The sequence below is a fragment of the Lycorma delicatula genome, chromosome 1, assembly GCF_047948215.1.
Source record: "Lycorma delicatula isolate Av1 chromosome 1, ASM4794821v1, whole genome shotgun sequence".
NCBI lineage: Eukaryota > Metazoa > Arthropoda > Insecta > Hemiptera > Fulgoridae > Lycorma > Lycorma delicatula.
Window position 1 is genome coordinate 263,392,448 of NC_134455.1, and position 20,571 is coordinate 263,413,018.

The 20,571-nt window shown below is 35.7% G+C and overlaps 1 protein-coding gene across 2 annotated transcripts in view; it reads right to left on the reverse strand.

The window, feature by feature from the left end:
• Positions 1-16,996, reverse strand: part of LOC142331081 (aminomethyltransferase, mitochondrial) — a 44,819-nt gene extending 27,823 nt beyond the window's left edge. The window contains exons 1-2 of one of the 2 annotated variants that reach the window (XM_075376756.1): positions 16,839-16,976; positions 15,040-15,120 (exon numbers count right to left, since the gene is read on the reverse strand). Coding sequence is in view for 1 of the 2 variants with exons in the window: in XM_075376749.1 (XP_075232864.1) it covers positions 16,839-16,926 (88 nt within the window). In the remaining variant the exon portion in view is untranslated. Of the gene's footprint in view, positions 1-15,039; positions 15,121-16,838 lie in introns of both variants that reach the window. The other variant, XM_075376749.1, reaches the window with a different exon arrangement.
• Between the last annotated feature and the right edge of the window lie 3,575 nt (positions 16,997-20,571).

Sequence of the window (20,571 nt, forward strand, 5' to 3'; positions counted from 1 at the left end):
AAGATCGTCTTTTAGTACCTGATAACACATCACAGTCATCAGTTTGGTTTCTGTTGGGATGCCACCGAAGCAATTGCTTCGATAGAGATTTCCATCTTTGTGTTTACACAATTTAAAATCGCCTTTGTATGACTTCTTCCAACAACGACCACCTACCATAACTTACAACCCTCACATATCAAATTAACCGATTCGCGGAAGCGGGATGCTGGCGCCTTCCTTAAACACCGAACATTTTACACAAAAACTCTTCCCATGTAAAACTTCTTTTAGACTATGTACTCAGATTCTAACTTGATTGAGCCTTTTAAACACTAAAAATACTATTCTCATACCAAGAAAACAAGTGTTGATCGCAATGACAAATTTTTCCTACAATTCAGTTTACCCAAAAATCAAGAAACAAATTCACAAATTTAATAAACTTCAAATAAAAACATACCCTAACTCTCTCTGTTCGCTTTTAGGAGCGAGGTCAACACCTACGTCCTCCCATAAGTAGCTCCATCACAAAGTTCTCAACACATACATTCTCATCCTAACAGTGAACATCTCAGATAACTGGAGCTCGATGCCAAACCACCTATCTTGGCGAAGTAAGTGCTCAGGTGGGCCCCTAGTCATCCGTGTTGCGATTCTATCTATACATCTATAAGAGCATCAGACCTCCTCAGCCATTTTCCGCAGTGCTAAGAAGCTCAGGAAGCCAGCAACTATGTTCAATTCCAGTGGCGGTTCGTAGCTAAAATTAGTGCTGCTCCAGAAAATTTTTTTCTGGGCCTTTTCAAGATCATGGTTAAAGTTTTCTGTAAAATAAAAGAACCGAAAAAAATGAATCAAATAGAATAGCTGGAAGCAGGATAGTAATCTAATTCTACACTTTATCACTTTCAAGAATATGGTACACTGTTTTCAAGCACATTGTGCTTCAAACACAAAATTTGATTGCTCTTTGGTCAATCAAAGAACACTTGCTTTCCGCCATCTTCTGATCACTGCTAAAAAAACAACTAAACCACTTTCATATTCGTTTCACACCGACTAAACTAGAAAGGGAACGAACAAGGAATGTCCCATACACACGCGGAGTAAAAAAAAAACTATCTTCAACCAACACGCCAGGATCGGCACTGCGGGAGCGGCAGTGCTCTCTCTCTCCCTTGCAGCCTCGCGTGCAGCTTCCTATGTACTCATGCGCATAACAGCCAAACACCACGCCGCTGGAACTGTAAATTGCACAGTTCCTAAATTTTTTTTGTATGTTTTTCATAAACTGGGGGATGGCTGCTGACATTAGGCTTATTGTAAAAGCATAAAGAAAAAAGGACTCTATATTAAATGTTATCGATAATATAAAGTGGAAATAGGAGGTGTTGCAGTTCCACAATGCCTATACGCGAGCTGTTACTGTTCCATTCACTTTCGATTTTTCAATTAACTTGCAGATCAAAACTAGAATTGGTCCTCGCAAACTCTCTAACTACTTTGGTACATTCAACTTTGTAACTGGCACAGTTATAAGACACTGCACACATAATCAATGGACCTATACTCCCAACACAAGCCTGAATTAATCAAACCAAATCTAACCAACCTATCTCGAAAAGCAACATGTCCAGAAAGAAACTACGTAATATGCCAATTGGGGAAAATATACTTAACAACATGCATTCTTCTCACATCAGAAAAAATACAATGCATGTAAAAACCATCGGACGATTCAGTTCACCTGACATAATTGGAAACCTTGGTTGTCTATTTCTTTTATGCGCCCAGAGGTAAGTTGGCCTACCTTCTTGGCAACATAACGTAATTGGAGTTCAGTCACAAAGATATCAATAGGCTTAATACCAGAAATAACAAATACCGGCTCTCGAGAGACAGTCCTATAAGCACCAATCACAGATAACAATAGGAGACGCTTGGCTCTCAACAAAATATTCCTATAACATCTGTACATCATTCGATGAGCTCAGACAGGAGCAGCGTACAGCAGTTTAACTTCTCATACACCCTTATATAGAACATGCATGGTTCTGAAATTAAGCTTCCAATCGGGATGAACTGCCTCCCAACACCGAAGAAATTATTACAAGCCTTTTTGGTAGCATATTAAAAATGCTCCTTGATGAGAATCTGTGATTCAAGGATAACACCGAGATACTTCTGTAGCGGGACATACCTGATTCTGTGTCCTACCATTGATACGCAAGGTCGTTGGCAAAGAGACGTTGGCTTACAGTGACCATTTTGTGTTCGTATACTGTTGGGTCAGGGCATCTCCGACCATGACAGGTGTTAGTGAGGTAGGTAAGAAGCCTAGCCGGAGCCTTATCCCTCGACCTCCTCGAACACTGGTCATGACAACGATAGTTCAGAGGTAGATATAGGGATGGCCCAGGAGGGTATGAACCCACTTATTGAAGAGTTTTTGCAAGCCGGGGGCAGACCTGGCAGCTCTGCTCCTTAGACCCGTGAAGTTTTGGTGGAACTGGGTGGCTTGTCTTCCTATTTAACAAACCCAAGTGCACTAGTGCAGCTACCAAGAAAAAATTATTGCCTCGACCCGAATTCTTCCGAGCGGCTTTCAAGGCTCTCGTCGAGGGGTTCGAAAATCTTGCCTCACGGCATGAAGTAACTATAGCTGAGAAACTGGCCCGGCCCCGATGCAACCGCGTAGGTATGCTGAGGTGGTCAGGGGCAGACATGGAACCAGCCAGTCCTCTAAGAAATCTGAGGTTGAGTTTGCTAATAGGGCGGAGGGCTCAACTGTGTCCAGCAGTCAGCTGCAGAAAGACCTCCAGGTTGCCCTTCGGGGTGACCGGAAAGGTCTTAAAATTAGGAACATTAAAGAGACCGGCAAAGCATTAGTTGTGGACGCGGATGATACGGAGACCATTCAGGCAATTGAGATTCTGCGGTGGTTAAGCGATTGAATGTGAAAATAGACCCGAAAAGAACGCGTAAGCCCCGTATTATAGTCTATGATATTGACCATAACCTGACCGACGAAGATGTTTTGTCCCTCATTAGGGAGCAGAACACTGATTTGGATTTGGGTGAAGCCGCCTTCCGGCGGGACTGCAGGTTGGTCTTTAAAACGGGTAGGCGTGATACCCAGAAATATCACGGAGTCTTCGAGGTAAGTTCTGATCCCTTTCAAAGATTTACATCGTCTGCGGGCAGACTATTTATCGATTTAGGGTCCTGCTGAGTAAAAGAGTACATGGACGTCCAAAGATGTTTCAAGTGCTGCAGATATGGTCACAGGGCTAAGTTTTGTAAGTTTGCTTTGATGTGTGCCCATTGTGATGAAGAAGGCCACAAGCGTGACGATTGTTCGCATAGGTCCGAGGCTTCAGCCTGTGCTAACTGTAAGGGTTGCACAAAAATCATGAGCACCCAGTTGTTAGTAAGGAGTGTGGCTGTTACGTAAGGGTCATTACGCTGTACTTTAATTCATTAGATGGTTAGGTTCGGTCAACTAAATGCCCAGGGTGCTTATGTAGTCCAGGTTGAGTTAGGTAAGATTGTAGAGAGACGGAGCTTCAATGTTGTCCTCCTGCAGCACCCATATGTAATTAAGGGTGACCTGCCAGGCTTTCACAGCTGGAAAAAGTTTTGTGTAGGGCATACATATATGTCTGCTATTCTGTGCAGGAAGTCGCTTGATAGGGTCTTTATACGACAAGTTTCTGAGGGCATCATGTTGTGGTCAGACTTGTCATTCGCGGACAGAACCTTTCAGTTGTTAGCTCATATTTCCAATACAGGGATCCCGCTGAGGAACACCTAGCAAGATGGGATAGGATCCTTCGTATTGTGGCCAATGGTTCAATCCTTATTGGTGCCGATGTTAATGCGAAGTCGCTTTTCTGGCACAGTGGGATCACTGATCATGGCGGTGGCCTAATTGACAGTTGTATCGCGAAGCACAATTTTGAGGTCTTTAATGTTGCAGACCAGTTGGTCACTTACGTCGGTACGGTAATCGGACGAAGGGCTTTTTCAGGTACAAATATTGACATCACCATTGGTAGGGACATCCCAGGCAGGGTCCTTGACTGGTCTGTGGTCGACAACTGATCTAGCGATCATCGGTTAATACTTTTTTAAACAGCGGATGAGCTGCGAGATGACCATGAGGGACACTTTCCTGTTTACCGGGGGCGCTTCCTGCAGGAGAGCGGACTGGCCAAAATTCTCCTCTTTGTTGGAGTCCAGATTGGAGACTTTTCTGGAGACCTTGGCGGCCTGCCATTAGATGTCCTGGCAGAAAATTTCACTTCTGCGGTGGTGGCGGCGGCTGAAGCCGCCATTCCTGGCACTGGCTGGGAACGTATATCTGGTTGGTGGCTCAGAATCTGATAGTAATGAAGCAGTCTGTGGACTCAGAACGGCTGCGCAACGAGAGGGTGATCCCGATCGGTGTGCGGCCCTAACTGCAGATTACCGCAGCGCGAGGGCTAGGTACTTTCCTGGTGCTTCTTCGCCAGCGTAATTCCTGGCGCGCTTTCGTTCAGGAGCAAGGGTATAGAGACCCTTGGAGCGTTGTGTATAGAGGCCTTGGGCCAAAATCGCAGGAAAGATGTCCTCTTGTCAGCCTTGTCAACCCGCGAGGATATTGTAATTGATAAGGACCATGTCCTTAATATTTTGCTGAATGATTTGCTCCCGGATGACACCATGGTGGGTGAGGTTTCATACCACCAGCGTGTCAGGCAGGAAGTCGCGATTTTCGAGACCGACTCACAATCTTCTGAGATCACTGAGGCGGAAGTGCGCCAGGTGATCTGTAGTATGGCACGGCACAAGGCCCCCGGATATGATTGTATCACAGTAGAGCTCTTCGTTCGAGCGCTTCCACTAGACCTTGGTCTTCTAACTAGAATATATAATAGGGTTGCTCTTCGCCGGCCGCTTTCCGGCGTGCTGGAAACGTGGAGACTTGGTGTTGTTGTTCAAAGGTGGTGACAAAGATACTACTGTTAGTTCTTCTTACCGTCCAGTAACGCTCTTGCCCGTGATTGGCAAGGTTTTTGAGAAGGTCCTATATTTGCGTATTAATGTTAGATTGAATCATTTGCTAATGGTCAACCAATTAGGTTCCTGACCGGGCAAGAGCATTGAAGATGCATACTAAAGTAATGAATATAGCTTTCTCTAGTCCATGTAAATATGTATTAGGGATTTTCCTGGACATATCCGGGACATTCAACGATTTATGGTGGCTCTCTGCCCTGATTCAGATGCAGAAGAGTAAGTGTACATGAAATGAACTAGAAGTGCTCTCAAGTTATTTCAGTCATCGGACCGTTTCCTGCGTGACGGCGGCTCGGAGGTTCGTAAGACCTTAATTAAAGGATGCCCTCAGGGCAGTGTTCTGAGTCCCTTTCTTTGGATCATAGAATTCGATTCGATTTTGCGTTTAAGGTTGCCATGTGGTTGTCGTGTCGTTGCTTATGCTGACGACGCGCTGCTACTGATTGAAGGGGATTCGCGTAACGAAGTAAAGTTCCGAACTGCTCGTACTTGTAGGACACTCCGATTGTGCAGCCTCCAACATAAGATGATTTTCAGCCCAGAGAAACCACAATGATGTTGTTGAAGGGCCGGTTGGCTGCTACCCGACGAATCCGGGTTTGGATGGCTGGTCTTCCCATTCAGTACGTTACGACTCAAAAATACCTAGGTGTTAACTTTGATGAGAATTTTCGTCTCTACGTCTACCCCCGATACGAGATCGAACGCTCACAAGTTAGGAACTTGTTAGGGAACTTGTTAGGGAACTTGTGCTGTTAGGGAACTTGAGAGAATACATTCCTTTGTGGATCACCGTATTAACTGGATTATCAGCGAGGAGTGGTCTATAGTGGCTGGTTTCCTTCGCGCCCTTGCGGTATGTAGGTCTGCAGAGGGAGTTTAATCGATGTACTCCCGGGTGGCTAGGGTTCCGGCTTAGGCATTGAATGGGTTGGAGGTAGGCGCATTGGCATCGTGCCACGCTTATATTGGTATTGTTTGTGATTCGCTTTGGGACTTCCGCTGGATGGGGTGACCGTGCCGCCGGGGTATGATAACCTGTGCGACCGAAGGTGTGGCTTCCCTCCGCCGGTGGCGGTCCTGATCGTGACTTAGTAATGCCACGCGAGACACCATGATGTGACCGGGTGGTGGTGCGGGGTTTGTCCCCGGCTCCTGCGCGGACCGGAATGAGGTACGTTCCTCTTGTTAGGTGAGTTAAACTGATCGACTTATTTGGGTGTAGGTCTATAGCGTAAATATGTAGTCTATAGCGTACCTTGGGTGTAGGAATTTCTATGTAGCGTAAAATACAATTTTGATTGGTATGAGTGTAGCACTGATTTAACTTTAAACTCGTTCGTTTTCTTAGGCATTCACAGTTACGAACGGTGTTGTCAAATCTGTACTAGGCGCGGGGTTTGCGATTTCGCGGTTTCGGTTAGTTAGTTTGAGGGAATCATGTTAGGTTGGATGTGAAGATGTCCGTTTGACGCCTAAGTGAAGGCGAAATTTGATATGTTTTCACTGATACAAATGTCTGCCGAAACATTTACATCAGTGGCCTCCCGACCAAGGCCTGGCTGATGACTGTGAGATGTAATCAGTTACGACCTCCTGTAAGCGCCTCAGAGCTTGGAACGGAGGGGATGGTGTGGTGACCGATAACGTCACAAGGTGGGTGTCTTCTCCCTACGGAGTCGGGATGTGTGTGTGTGTGTGTGTGCGTGCGCGCATGTGTTTGTATTTATCTGTGCGCACATGTGTGTTTCACGCTATATTTTATTGCACTCCATGGTGAAACACTTTTATGAAGTATTTTAAGTAATGAAGTATTTATAAATTAAAACATAATTATTTTTATAATTAAGTAAGTATTTCTGTAATACCTCGGTTTACTATCATTCATTAAAACAATTCATTTTCAATGTTTAAAAATTGGGCTTGTAAAAATTCTCCATATATTTTTTGTTACGTTCGTGAAGAATTCACCCCAAAAATTCAACGAAAACCAGTATTGAATCTGACGAAAACTGCTTACAAACATTATTTTGACTGTTCCTTGGGAAACCAAGATAAATTCAGGGCTCCACATGCATCATGCATCAAGTGCTACTTTAAATTAACCCAGTGGTTAAAAGGAAAAAAAGAGCATTTGCCTTTAGGCATACCTATGATTTGGCGAGAGCCTATTAACCATTATGGTGACTGCTATTTTTGTTTAACAAATATTAGGGTTTCAATTCAAACAATAAAAGCAGTATTGCAAACCCAATTGTTCGTTAGCTATGAAACCAATACTTCATCGTGTTCATTTACTGATTCCAGTTGCAACAACTTCTTGGAAAGAAATTTCTGATTTCCCAGAAGGCTCAGCCGATGAATCCTCAACTTCAATGGATGTTAATTACACTCCAAAAGAATCAAATACTATACCTCATCTCATCACACAAGCAGAACTGAGCTACCTAATTTATGACTTGTATTTGCTGTTTCAACATGCAGAATTCCTAGGTTCACATCTTAAAGAATGGAATTTGTTAAACAAGGATACTAAAATTTCAGTATATAGAAATAAAAACAAAAATTTACTAATATATTTTAGAAGAGATGGTTTATTTTGTTCCTGCCTTGCCGGTAGTGAGCTAATATCTGAACTGGACTTTGAATATGTTATTCATGATTGGCGTTTATTTACAGGCTCATCAAAAAGAAGTCTAAAGGCAGTGTCATTGCATAACTTGAATAAGTTTTCTTCTATACCAGTAGCACTTGCTGTAGGCATGAAAGAAACATATGAAAGTATGTCAAAAATTCTAAAAGCTATTAAGTATGATGAATAATTATGGTGAAATATTGTTGACCTGAAAGTAATAGGGCTTCTTCTCGGCCTTTCTTTCTTTATCTTTATCTGTTTAGCCTCCAGAACACCTGTAAGGTATAACTTCAGAGAATGATATGTATGAATGTAAATGAAGTGTAGTCATGTATGGTCTCAGGTCGACTGTTTCTGACTCGTGTGGTTAATTGAAACCCAACCACCAAAGAACACCAGTATCCACAATCTAGAATTTAAATCTGTATAAAAGTAACTGCCTTTACTAGGAATTTAACCTTAGAACTCTCGACTTTTGAAATCAGCTGATTTGTGATGACGAGTTCACCACTACATCAAACTGGTGGGTTTTCTTCTCAGTCTCCAGAGTGACTTTACAAAATATATGTGTGTCTTGTATTTATGAGATAGTCAGGCTACAGATAAACACTACACAATTAAAGGCAGGCCAAAAAGAAATCAGTTTTTCCCAGGAATGGAAAATGTTGTCAATACTCCCCTTGTCGAAGCAAATCATATTATTTTACCAAAACACATAAAACAAGGCCTCATGAAGAATTTTGTAAAAGCATTAGATAGAGATGGAGATGGCTTTAAATATTTAGCTGAGGCTTTTTCACAATTAAGTGAAGCCAAATTAAAAGAGGGAATATTCAACGGGCCACAAATAAGAAAATTAATTTGTGAAAATATATTTGACAGGAAACTGAGTTCTAAAGAACTAGCAGCATGGAAGTCATTCAAAGATGTCGTTACTGGTTTTCTTTGAAAAAAAAAGCTGAAAACTATGATCAGCTTATAAATGAACTCTTAGTGAACTACAAAATTCTAGGCTGTAGAATGTCATTGAAAATTAATTTTTAACATTCTCTTTTGGACTTCTTCCCTTTAAACTTGGGAGACATCAGCGACAAAAAAGGAGAAAGGCAGCACCAAGGTATACTGCAGATGGAACAACATTATCAAGGCAGATGGGATGAATCTATGATGAGTGACTACTGCTGGATAAAAAGAGAAGACTTCACTGAACACAAAAGGAAAATAAGAAAAAATTAAGATAAACATAATGTCTGCAAAATAAAGGTAGGAATTTTAATTGTAATTATTATTATTATTTTTGTACTCTATTATTTAAGAAGTTTCTCAATATTTTAAAGGGTCATAACTAAAAATCTGTGGGTGATGAAGAAAAACTGATTTTATTTTAAGGTTCAGCTTAAAAAATATATTCACCTACTTTTACCTCAGTTCCAAATTATTATTATTTTTTTGTTAACATGTGTAATTAATTGATGATTACTAGAACAACAGACAACTGACCAAGCTCACTAGGAATTTTCTTCTACCAACAGGAATATTTGTTCCACCAAACAATCTCCTTTCATCTATCATTCCAGCATATGTTAGTAACTCACCAAAAAAATTAAATACCTCTAATTCATATTGCACAACAAAGCCTTCAACTAATTCACCTCTGTCAACTGTAATTCTACTATGCCAAGATATTACATGAATGAGGTTCCAAATATATGCAAGAAACTCCTGCTTTGTGTACAACCTATGCACTTTCTGATATATCATCCTTAAGTCCTATGGCCAATATTGCGACTTTCCTCACCATTCTCCTGGGAATCATACTCATTATTCTACTGATAAATATTCTCTGGTGCTAACTTGCCATAGTAAGGAAGCATCAGAACTTCTCTTGGCAAAACATTAGCGAAATCCAACTTATAATCTTCCGCGGAGACTAACATCTGGAATGAGCTGTATCCCATATGCTTAGTTTCATAAGGTCACAGACTCGACCTCAGCGGCTGTCTTAACTAATTCCTCAACCTTGTCATGCATAATATCTGGCCCAAATCTTCTAACAAATAAAACTTTCTTATGGAGAAACTACATTAACTATATTAACTGGTGATTTTTCGCATCTTTTCCTATTTTCGTTCTTCCTGTTTTTGCCTTCTATTCTATTTATCGCTTCTTTTACCTTTGATTTTGGAGAATGAGTTTTAGTCTTTATGGCTTTTATAGGTACCTTTTTTCTTTCCTTCCAGTCCAGAATTTTAGCCCCCACTTCATTCTCTCTCAATGATGTATTTTCCTTCGCGAGTATCTAACTCATTATTTACCTCAAAGGTTGCTGAAATTTTGTCTTTTTGTCCACCAGACACATCAGTCTTCCTCATTAATTGTTTCTGGTATATCAACTCTTTCTTTCCTCTTAGCCTCTCGTCTCCCATCACGTCCATTATTGCCTACCTTCGGTTCAAACTCTCCTCTCCATTATTGTTTGTGGCTGATTTACTTTCCATTAGCTGAATCTTTTTATACTTCAAACATTTATTCTCCATATTTAACTCTTCAATTACATTGATAAAAAAAAGTTTTTAATGTTTCTCTTAGTGTGATACCATTTTTTAAATTGCTTTTTTACATACATTACAGACCTATAAATACAATTTTTCTATCACCCTTAATTTTAAATAAATTATGCCGAATTAATGTTTAACAATAATCAGCTAGCATGTAAGTATTCCATTTCCCTTTATAGCGGCTTTTCATCAACAAAATCTCTTGGTGGAAACGTTCACCGTGTTCGTCACTTACATCTTCGAGGTTGTCCGGGAAAAAATCCAGATGTGAGTGAAGGAAATGTATTTTCAAAGATATATTACATCCGTAGCTTTGTATGAAATAAGAATTTGCTTAACAATATCGTAGTAATTGTTGGATTTTTGTATGCCGAGAAAATTTTTTGCAAAAGTCTTTAAATCACGCCCAAGCTGCACTTTCTACATTATTTAACATTGACAACTCTCTTATTTAATTTCTGCCTGATTTACAAAAATCCAGGACTTGCCTTCTTCATTGATTTTTCAAAATTTTTTAGCTTGATATGGAGAAGTGGCAAAAATATTTTTTGGGTTTAACTAAGGCTCCTGAAATATATTTTTCTCATTTGGTGTTAAGTTGTCTCGCTTCTTTCATTCTTTCGTTAACCTTAGCTCAGCTGTCCCATTCACAAAGAAAACACATGCACTTAGTATAGCCTAACTGCATGCCTTTTTTTTTTTCTTTATGAGGTGGAGGAACCCCATTTACAGGTGCCTAAGTAGTGTCGGGCTCGCAAACAGGTTCTGCAAGATGTTAATAAGTGTGTATGTGTTCTTGCGCACTACCGACTACCTCCACCCTCCCTGGCACAGTTTAAAGAAGCATTACTTCAGGAAGGGGAAGATCGTCCACACACCACAGTCATACTCCATAATTGCTATGATACAGTACATCATAATATACATCTAAGTTCAGACTACTGGATACTACTGCATAACAAGAATCAAGAAGCAAGAACAAGAAGCAGTGTTGACCTGCAGCATCATACACGCTATCATCAATCAATCATATCAATAAGAAAATAACATCAATCATTAAAATATAAAAACATCAAAATAATAAAGGCCGTAGTTTATACCACAAACACATATTTACAACAGGATGCAAAGCCTAACTAACTGTATGCCTAACAAAATAGCTATAACTTTCAAATCACCGCATATGTTCCAGCTGTGTTTTTTATAATTTATTTTTTCAAGAACGTCTTCATACCATCGTACGTCTCTTTCAAATTAATACCATAAGCTACTGGTATTGAAGGATATTTGCTACTGTTGTGTAGTAGAACCATTTTTAAACTATATTTGAACAAATCTATGAAAAGGCACCAGTCCTCAGGTATATAAACTTGTCCTAAGTGCAACATAAGCGCATCAGTATTTGTGCAATAAACCAAATTATTCAATAAAGTACTGAGAAAGTTCTTTTTGTCGGCTTCGAAAGCCCCAAATCTTTGTATTTTTTTTAAGTAAATTTCAACCTTGCAGTCTTGATTCTAACAGTTCAGCTTGATTTTTTGATAAATTTAAATCCTTAACAAAGTCATTTAATTCACCTTATGGTATAAGATGTGGTTTATTGCAAGATAATTCAAAATCAAAATCATTGTTGTCTTCTTCAGAACTGCCTGATTCTTCATCGCTGCTTTCGAAACATACATTCACAGGTGGCTCAGGAATTGGAATAATTTCACTGTGATGTACAGGCCTGATTGCAAATTGCAACGAAGGATATTTTACAGTATGTTAAGATTTTTTAGAAATTTCAGACACACTTGTTAAACAAAAGTAACAATCGATTAGATGATATTTTGGTTCACGCCAAACCATAGGTACAACAAATGGCAAAGCCTTCCATATACCTTTCAGCCATCCTCTTAAATACACAGAACAATTAGTGCATACTATATGAGGTCCATGTCTTATCCTGATCCTTAATTTTATACTGAAAATACAAATGATATGCTTTTTTAATTAAAGGTGTTATGTTTTATCTATTTGATTTTATAGTAAACTCACTACATACATAAAAAAAGACATCCACATCATTTACACGGTTTCGAGGCATTATGTCACTGCACAGTTAACAAACTTAAGACAACAATAAAACTGTTTCCCTGACTTGTTAGGGAATCAAAAAATTGGTTTGACCTCATATCCTACCTAATGGGGAAGATATTATAAATCAAGAAGGAAAGGTAAAACTATCCATCATGAAATTTAGAGATGAACAGGTCAACCCTAAGGAACACTGGTCCTTTTAGCCATACTGTGGGAGAAAAAAGTCAGAAGGCTATTCCTACTGGGAAAAATCATAGCATGTTGCCAGGCTCCAGATTTGCTGAGGTAGCCTGGAGCTACCCAGCACAGCTTTGAGGTAGGACACGTACTATTAGATGGAAAGTTACCTAAGTACCGAAACAGCACCAAAAGAAGTACAAAAAGATGACAATTTACTAAAGAGAGTAGTAAATAAATCTACCTAACCTACTAGATTTAACTAAAACATTAAATAATTATTATTATTCAGGTATTATTATTATTATTATTATTATTATTATCAAAACTTCCCAACCCAAGAATTGGAACAACATTGTGCCTGGGGGCAGAGGCTGAGAAGTAATACAATAATAATATCTCCAACATGGAAAAACTACAGATCTCTCTTCCTAAATTGTTTTATGGAAAAATGATCAGCTCTTTCCTATTATGTTATCACATAAAAAAAAAATTATTATCCCCCAGAGGTAGGGTACAGAAAATTTCTTTCTGGTACTAGATAGATGGTACATTCAGAAAACAAAATCCAGAATATTATTCTGAATCGCCAACATTTATTGAAATTTTTTTTTATCTAGTAAAGGCTTTCAGCATGGATTGCTTCATGGAGTGTTACGATAAATGTATAACTAGAATTATCCTGATACTTTTCCCAAAATAATTGCTAGTATTTTATTTGAAAGGAAAATAAGTAAAGTGTATTATAGTAAGTAATGTGTATTCAACTATGGAGAGATTCCATTTTCCAGGTAGAAAATGGAAATCTGAAGGAGATCCTCTTAGCAGTGTACTTTTTCTTTCACTATAAATGGATTATTAAATGGGATACTGTCAGGCATAGGCTAATGCCACCTTTATGTAAATGAATCTGGTATGGATGCAGAAACAGCATTATGGTCTGCTTTAAGTTGCAGCAACTCATAAATAAACTTGTCATAGGTGCTGCCGAACTAGGATTTCGTTTTTCTACTGAAAAGATATGCTTTTTCCACCTTTATCGATTGCACCACCTTCATCAACATCCCTGGTTGAAAATGAATAGAATTAAAATTAAACATCAGGAAATGAAAATTTTAGGTGTAATCTTTGATAAAGGACTTATATGGCATAAATATATATAACAGGTAAACATATCACCAACTGTAAATTGAACTTAAATCCTATCAGGTACATATTATACGTAGTAATACTGACTAGGGTGAGGATGGAGAGATACTCTGTGGAAGAAAATCTCTACTTATTTTTGCAGATAAAAATAGATAATGGGTGTATCTTTTAGTTATCAATTTGGGAAAGTGTATTAAGATCACTCAATACAATCCAAAAAGAATGGGGATTAGAAATGATATTGTAACAAAACCAGTCTCCATTTCAATCATACAAAGAGTCTGGAGTGATTCTGTCTCATAATCTAAATAAGATTTCCTCTTCCTGGTATGCACAATACAAGTTCTCTCTCTTCCAGAACATATGAATTGTGGAAAATTTAATAACCATCCACTAAAGGACCATTATACTTACCTCCGATATACTCATAACCAACAGGTTAGAACTTCCAAACTACATCAAAAATATGAATTAAATTTGCCAAGATGTCTTCCACTAAGGTATATTCCAGTGGTATGCAGTATATCACAGTCTCTTCTTTTTAATAATAAAGAAATCTATAAATCTTTATTCTGATCAGTTTACAATAATACAATATATTAGATCATGGCATGAAATAATTTTATTATGAGCTTTAATTTTTATCAACTCATCTGTGATATTTTTATGTTTTGTGTGGGCTTTTGTGTTTTACATGGCCCTTTTACACCCAATTCAGTGAATTTTATTTTATGTTATTTATTGTGCCGTAAGTGTAAAGTTTTAATTATATTTAGTTTTCAGTTATAAGTAATTATTAAATAATTTATTAAAGAAAGTGTGTATTAAAACAATTTATGTTAAATTAAAAATGTTTAATTTAATCTAAAAATATTTTATAAATCTTAATTTTAAAAATATACTTTAATGAACTAAATGAAAAAAAATCACTGAAAAATCTGTAAAAGAAATTACAAATAATAAAACCAAAAAAAGAGCTGTTTAAGAGAATAAAAAAATGAAAAAGGAAAAAATTGTGCTTGAGTTTTATAAAAATAACACCATTATTTCTGAATTATAACTTTCAGTGCAGAAACATATTCAGTTTACATTCTTTGTATTAACAAATTATCAAAGCAGAAATTAATGTAGTTAGTATTTATCAAAAAACAACGTTATTTTATAAGTACTAGAACTTGTTTTAATATTTTTTTTGTAGATTTATCAGAATCACAAATCAGTGTTTCAATAATTTTTCATGTGTTTCTTAGGATGATGGAACCAAGAAAATGTTGAAAACAAATATAATTGGTAAGTAGAACAACTCTTTCAGTTCTGGTGGTTCTTAAATACACAATATTTTAAATCTGTGTAATATTTTAAATAGTTTAAAGCTGTATTTTACAAACTACTCACTTTAAAAATACCGTAGTTGGTTCTTTCAGTAAACCCTTTGGGACTAATATGCAGCACTTCAGTAGAGTTTCTAGTGCTCATCTTAAAAAGGTTAGAAAACTGTATAAGTATTACAAACAAAATATAAAATCTATTAAATCTATCTGAATATTAAATCTATGTTGCCTTTGTTCATTAAATATCTTGAGTTTTCTAAATTTTCTGCATTGTAAATTCATATTATTTATGTTTTCTAATGTGATGCCTGCCTGTGTTCCTTAAATCTGAAGGTGAATGTAAATCCAGTATGTCCAACATATTATTAGGGCAGTCAGTGCAGTTTAATTCGCATGCTTCTAGGTTAATGCATTGATTCAGCATACATTTCGTTACTATTCTGTTTGATTCTTGTATATTGTATTAGTTTTGATAACAACCTTCTCTTCAAAAAATGTAAGGAAATTTGCATGGCTATCAGTTGATTTTAATATAAAAATGTATACATTAGCTGATATGAATAAGAAAGGTCCATTGTTGCTGTATTATGTTTCCTTTGTAGAGGAGTGAAAGAACATCAACATAGCAATGTTAGTATAGAATTTGCCTGCATGTTAATCATTGTTTACATAATATTAACAAAACACATTGATAAGCACAGAGATCCATATGTACACAAATTAAACTGCTGTGATTAAATATTACATTGAATTCTAAACGTTGAATATGCTTGATGGACATTCATACACAGAATACAAGGAACACATACAGGACTATACACAACAGAAACAAATTTGGCAAATGACCTCATAAATGGAGAACATTTATACAGATATTAAATACAACATGCAAATCTTACATACAGCAGATATAAATCAATATCTCAACATCCTTGAACTCTTGGAAATTTAAAAAAACAATTTATTAAAAAAGTACAACATAAATTGAATATATTATTTTGGCTACAAAGCACAGCAGTTTTATAACATTTTAAAGACAAACTCCACCTACAACTGTGCTACTGGTAACTCCATTAAAGTAAGTGCTGCTAATTAGTTCCTAAACGTCCTGTGTGAAGAAAATGTTTCAGTATTTCAAAGTGAATTGTTTATTATTTGATATTTTAAAGTGTTGTACCATGTCATGCTTTTCAATGAATTTCAAACTTGTCTCAAAAAAAGGAAGTATATTAAAAATATTATTTCTAACGAAAGTTATAAAGCATATTCAAGTCATGACTATAAGTCAGGTCATTATTATGTGTCATAAATAAATTACTTTTATCAGTTAAAAATTAACTGTTACAAAATGATTCTAATAAATGTTTCAAACAATTTTATTGATTTCAAATATTTTTAATAGTCATCATCACGACTACGTTTCAAAAAACAAAAAAAAAACTTTATTGAATTAGAATTTTCAAATTATTTGTAAATTGAACCTAACTTCCCCTTTAGTTTAATTTTAATAATCCTCTCTCTCTCTCTCTCTCTCTCCCTCTCTCTCTCTCTGAAGTAATATAATGAAATACTAATGGTCAAATCTGCTCTACAGTGTTTTCATAAAATTATTTTAATTGGTGTTTTATCAAAAAGTATCACAATTAATTAAATACCTAAAAGACAGCATAAATATAAATTAGTGTTATGGTTGTAATATAAAATCTGTTCTACATTAAATATTAAATAAAGTTGTTACAAAACTGTACATATTAATTATTACGTATAAAGTTGTTTTTAAAATTATAAAGATATATTATTTTTTTTATATACTATTAAAAAACAGTATAATATTCATAAAATTATTAAATGAAATGATAATACCTTTTAATAAAACATTCCTTGACACTCTATGACAACATTTATTAATGTCATTAAAATTAGGAAGCACTGTCCCAATATTTCTTAACATTTTCAGTGCAAGTACAATGACTATAAGTGACTGGGTATACTATTTTTCAACATTGTTAATAATGTTATCTGTATTACTTTTATACCGACCTTGGTAATAGCTGGCAGAGGTCAACATTATTCAGCTGTATTATGAACTTCAAAACATTAATTATCTAGCACTGATATTTTTTTTAAACAATAACTTGAAAAATAAATGAATGATTGTGTTTGAACAGTATGTTATAAAAACAGGTTTTTAGGTTATAAAACTTGATTCAATAAATTCAAATGCTAAGTTGAATTTTATCTATTACATATAGAAACAAACCAGAAAGGAAAACTGTAAATTGTAAATAGTTTAACTGTATGAAGTAAAAAACTGCATTAAAGAATCTTCATATTTTTTCTCTCTCTTCCTCAACTATTTTCTCAATTCATAAAACCTTTTCTTTGAAATCAACTCCTCTACTTCTGTCTATCTATGATACCTATCTACCCTGGTAAAATAACACAGGAAGGATTACAATACTAAATACCTCACTTGTTCAATTTCTTTATATCACACATTTTCACATCATTTTCCTATATCATTTTATGAGTTTCTTATTAATTTAATAAAAATCTTTGTTTTTCTTTGGAATTTATAGATTACCTTTTCTTTAAATAGACAACTTATTAGGTATTTATATTAATAAATACTAAACCTTACCTCTTACCTATTAAACCAGATAATGAAGCTGTTCATATAACTCAACAAATACTTTGCTATGATGTGGATCTTAGAATGCTTCCATTGCATTATTGATAAATACCATGGATGACAAACATGCTGTCTAGCCTTCAAAATTTGTTAAAAAAATATTTATAGTAGTATCTTCTAGAAAACCAGTTCCATACATACTGTATGATATTCTACTATTTCTAACATGCTTTTAAAACTCTTCTTAACAAGATCATGCTCGCTGATCTAATGTCATCACAAAAATTGAAGAGGTTAATATCTTATGAAATAGTATGTTCAGTTTGGTTTTGTTAATAAATAAATAAATAAGACCAATATCTTTTGTAGCAAAAACTCAAGTAGTAAAAATTATTAAAAAAAAATTCTATTATTTTCTAGAAATATGATGAACGATTTAGAAGTTAGAGCTCTGAGTACAAAATTGAAGAAATATTATTCGCAATCAACAGCAGAGTAAAATAAATGATAGATATTAAATAACTATATAAATACTGAATTAAGACTCAGGAAATATACCCTTCAATAAATTTGCATGTTGTGCATGACTGTGTTAAGATGTTACTAAAGAAAACCCAGGGGTTTTCTGGGGTTTTCTTTAGTTACGTCTTAACACAGTTAAAATGTATAAAATACATTTTAACTTTCTAAATTCCTTAGTGCTATGATTTTCCTTCTATACAGTTTTTACATTTGAAGAATAATAATTATTTACAAAATTAATGTTTCCACTAACAAGTTTACTTTTCTCTACATTTAGTACTTGGAGAGAAGTTCTAAATCCTCTATTCTCTATGAGGATATCTGAAACATAGAGGGCAGATGTCTCTTTTCAGAATGTTTTGTGGAATCAAATTAAAAATATAAAAAAGGGATTTTATTTTCATTTTCAAAATGAAAAGATATTTTTTGATTTTATATTAATAATTGAAAGAGATGATAAAAATATTCCTCTCTATATTTTCAATATTTTAACTATTTTTGTAATCTAATTTTCACAAAACATTCTGATGAGGCAGAGATCACTCTCATAGTAAAATAAATGTGGTGACAAAAATAAAACAGTAAATGGTAAAATAGATTTTTATAAATGATTATATTCAGCTACTACAATTTGCTAGAATATTTATTAACATTTAAAGTACATTATGAACCTGAGATCTTTTACGAGACCTTGACAGCACTGTTTAAATTCTGTAAAGTAGTTGTATCACATCGACATAAACATTTTTAGTTGGTGTTATATGGTTTTGATGGAAGAAACTAGCCATTTAATTCTGCAACCTTTTCTTATTCTTGTCAAGACTAGGATATCTTTCTATTCTTGTCAAGACTATGTATATTGGGCAGTGGTAGCACAAGCTAGGACAAACTACTTTTTGGCCTTAAGACTATTTATCACAAGTATAATTTATAAAGTATATACCTTTATATAAAGTGTTTCACAAAGTTCTCCTGGGACTTTCATCTCTTCGCCTGTTTTACTAGTAAAAATAATGGAAACAGTTGATACATATGTCCTAAAATGCTTCATTTGTGAGTTAACAGTTAGTGAAAATTTTTGCTTGGGTTCAGCTGCTACAGTGAAATGAGGTTGTACAGAAATTTTTAGGACATTAATTAAGGGGCAGAATTAGTGATGTCAAATGGTTTTTGACCTGAAAAATATAATAAAGTAGGTCCTAGAACCGTATCTGCAGTAGGTTTTGAGAAATTTGGGGTGAAAACCAATAAATTAGGGTATAAATCCTGTTTTTTTATGATTGATGTATAATAACTTTGTTAAATTGGTAATAAACACATAAAACCTTTAAATAAAACTTGTAGAGAATTTAATTCTGAACAAAGTGGTGTAAAGTAAGTTGAATAAAACAACAAAATGTTAGCAAAATTCTAACTTTATTTAGAAACAGTTCAGTACACCAAAGTGCATTATGCATACCATTTTATAACAATATTCAAAAATGAGCCTGCCATTTTCAACACATTTCTTAGCATGCTTCTGTATTGCTTTTGTTCCTATATTTAGTTCTGCACGGCTATCTTTAAGTTGCTTAGCCACAGACAAAATGAGGAAAATTAATTCCTCATGAGAATGTAGTTTTGTTATGTATAAGATATTTTTCACCCATCACCTGATGCAAAAATCTAAAGATCAGGCAATCTAGGGAAATGATGATTTAAGTGAATGGAAACAGCACAAGAGAAGTGGTGAAGTATGCCATCGTGCTGAAAGTATACATTACATCACAGCACTAGAGGAATATTTTCAAGCAGCTGTGGCAATTCTTCTTGAAGTGCAAGTAGACCTCAGCATGTAAATGGTCAGGTAAAAAGATGATCCAAACAGCTGATTGTGAAGAAGGCAGCACCATACATTTATGGTAAATCGTTGTTGAAAGTTGTTTTAAACCGTTTCATGAGGTTTTACTTCTGCTCGTGTATGGTCACTGAGTAAATTGATGATGCAATCTCGAATGAAATTTGCCTCGTTGGTAAACAAAACATAGTTGTAGAGTTATCGATTTGTATTCCACCAGTTGTAGAACTCAAGCGAAGTGGGCCGTCTCCTGGGTGCAGATGTTCAACTGGCTGTATGTGATAACGAGTTTACGTGTCCTTCAAACCATCGAATGCGAAATTCCGATCCGCTTAGAAAAACACCGTGTAATGATACCTGGACTGCGTTGAACTACATCGATAATAATTTCATCAATAACAGCGTTGTGTTGAACAGATCATTCGAGGCTGGTACAAATGCTAGGAAGGTAATGGACCTGTTTCCCGAAGACTGCAAAAGGTCAGGCTAATTGTTTTGGAATCTGGAATCCTGCAGTTCGGAAAACGTATGTTTTATTCTACTGCAGGAGCTGTAGCATTACCATTATACACACCCACAATGTTGTCCAAAATAAGTACTTCAAT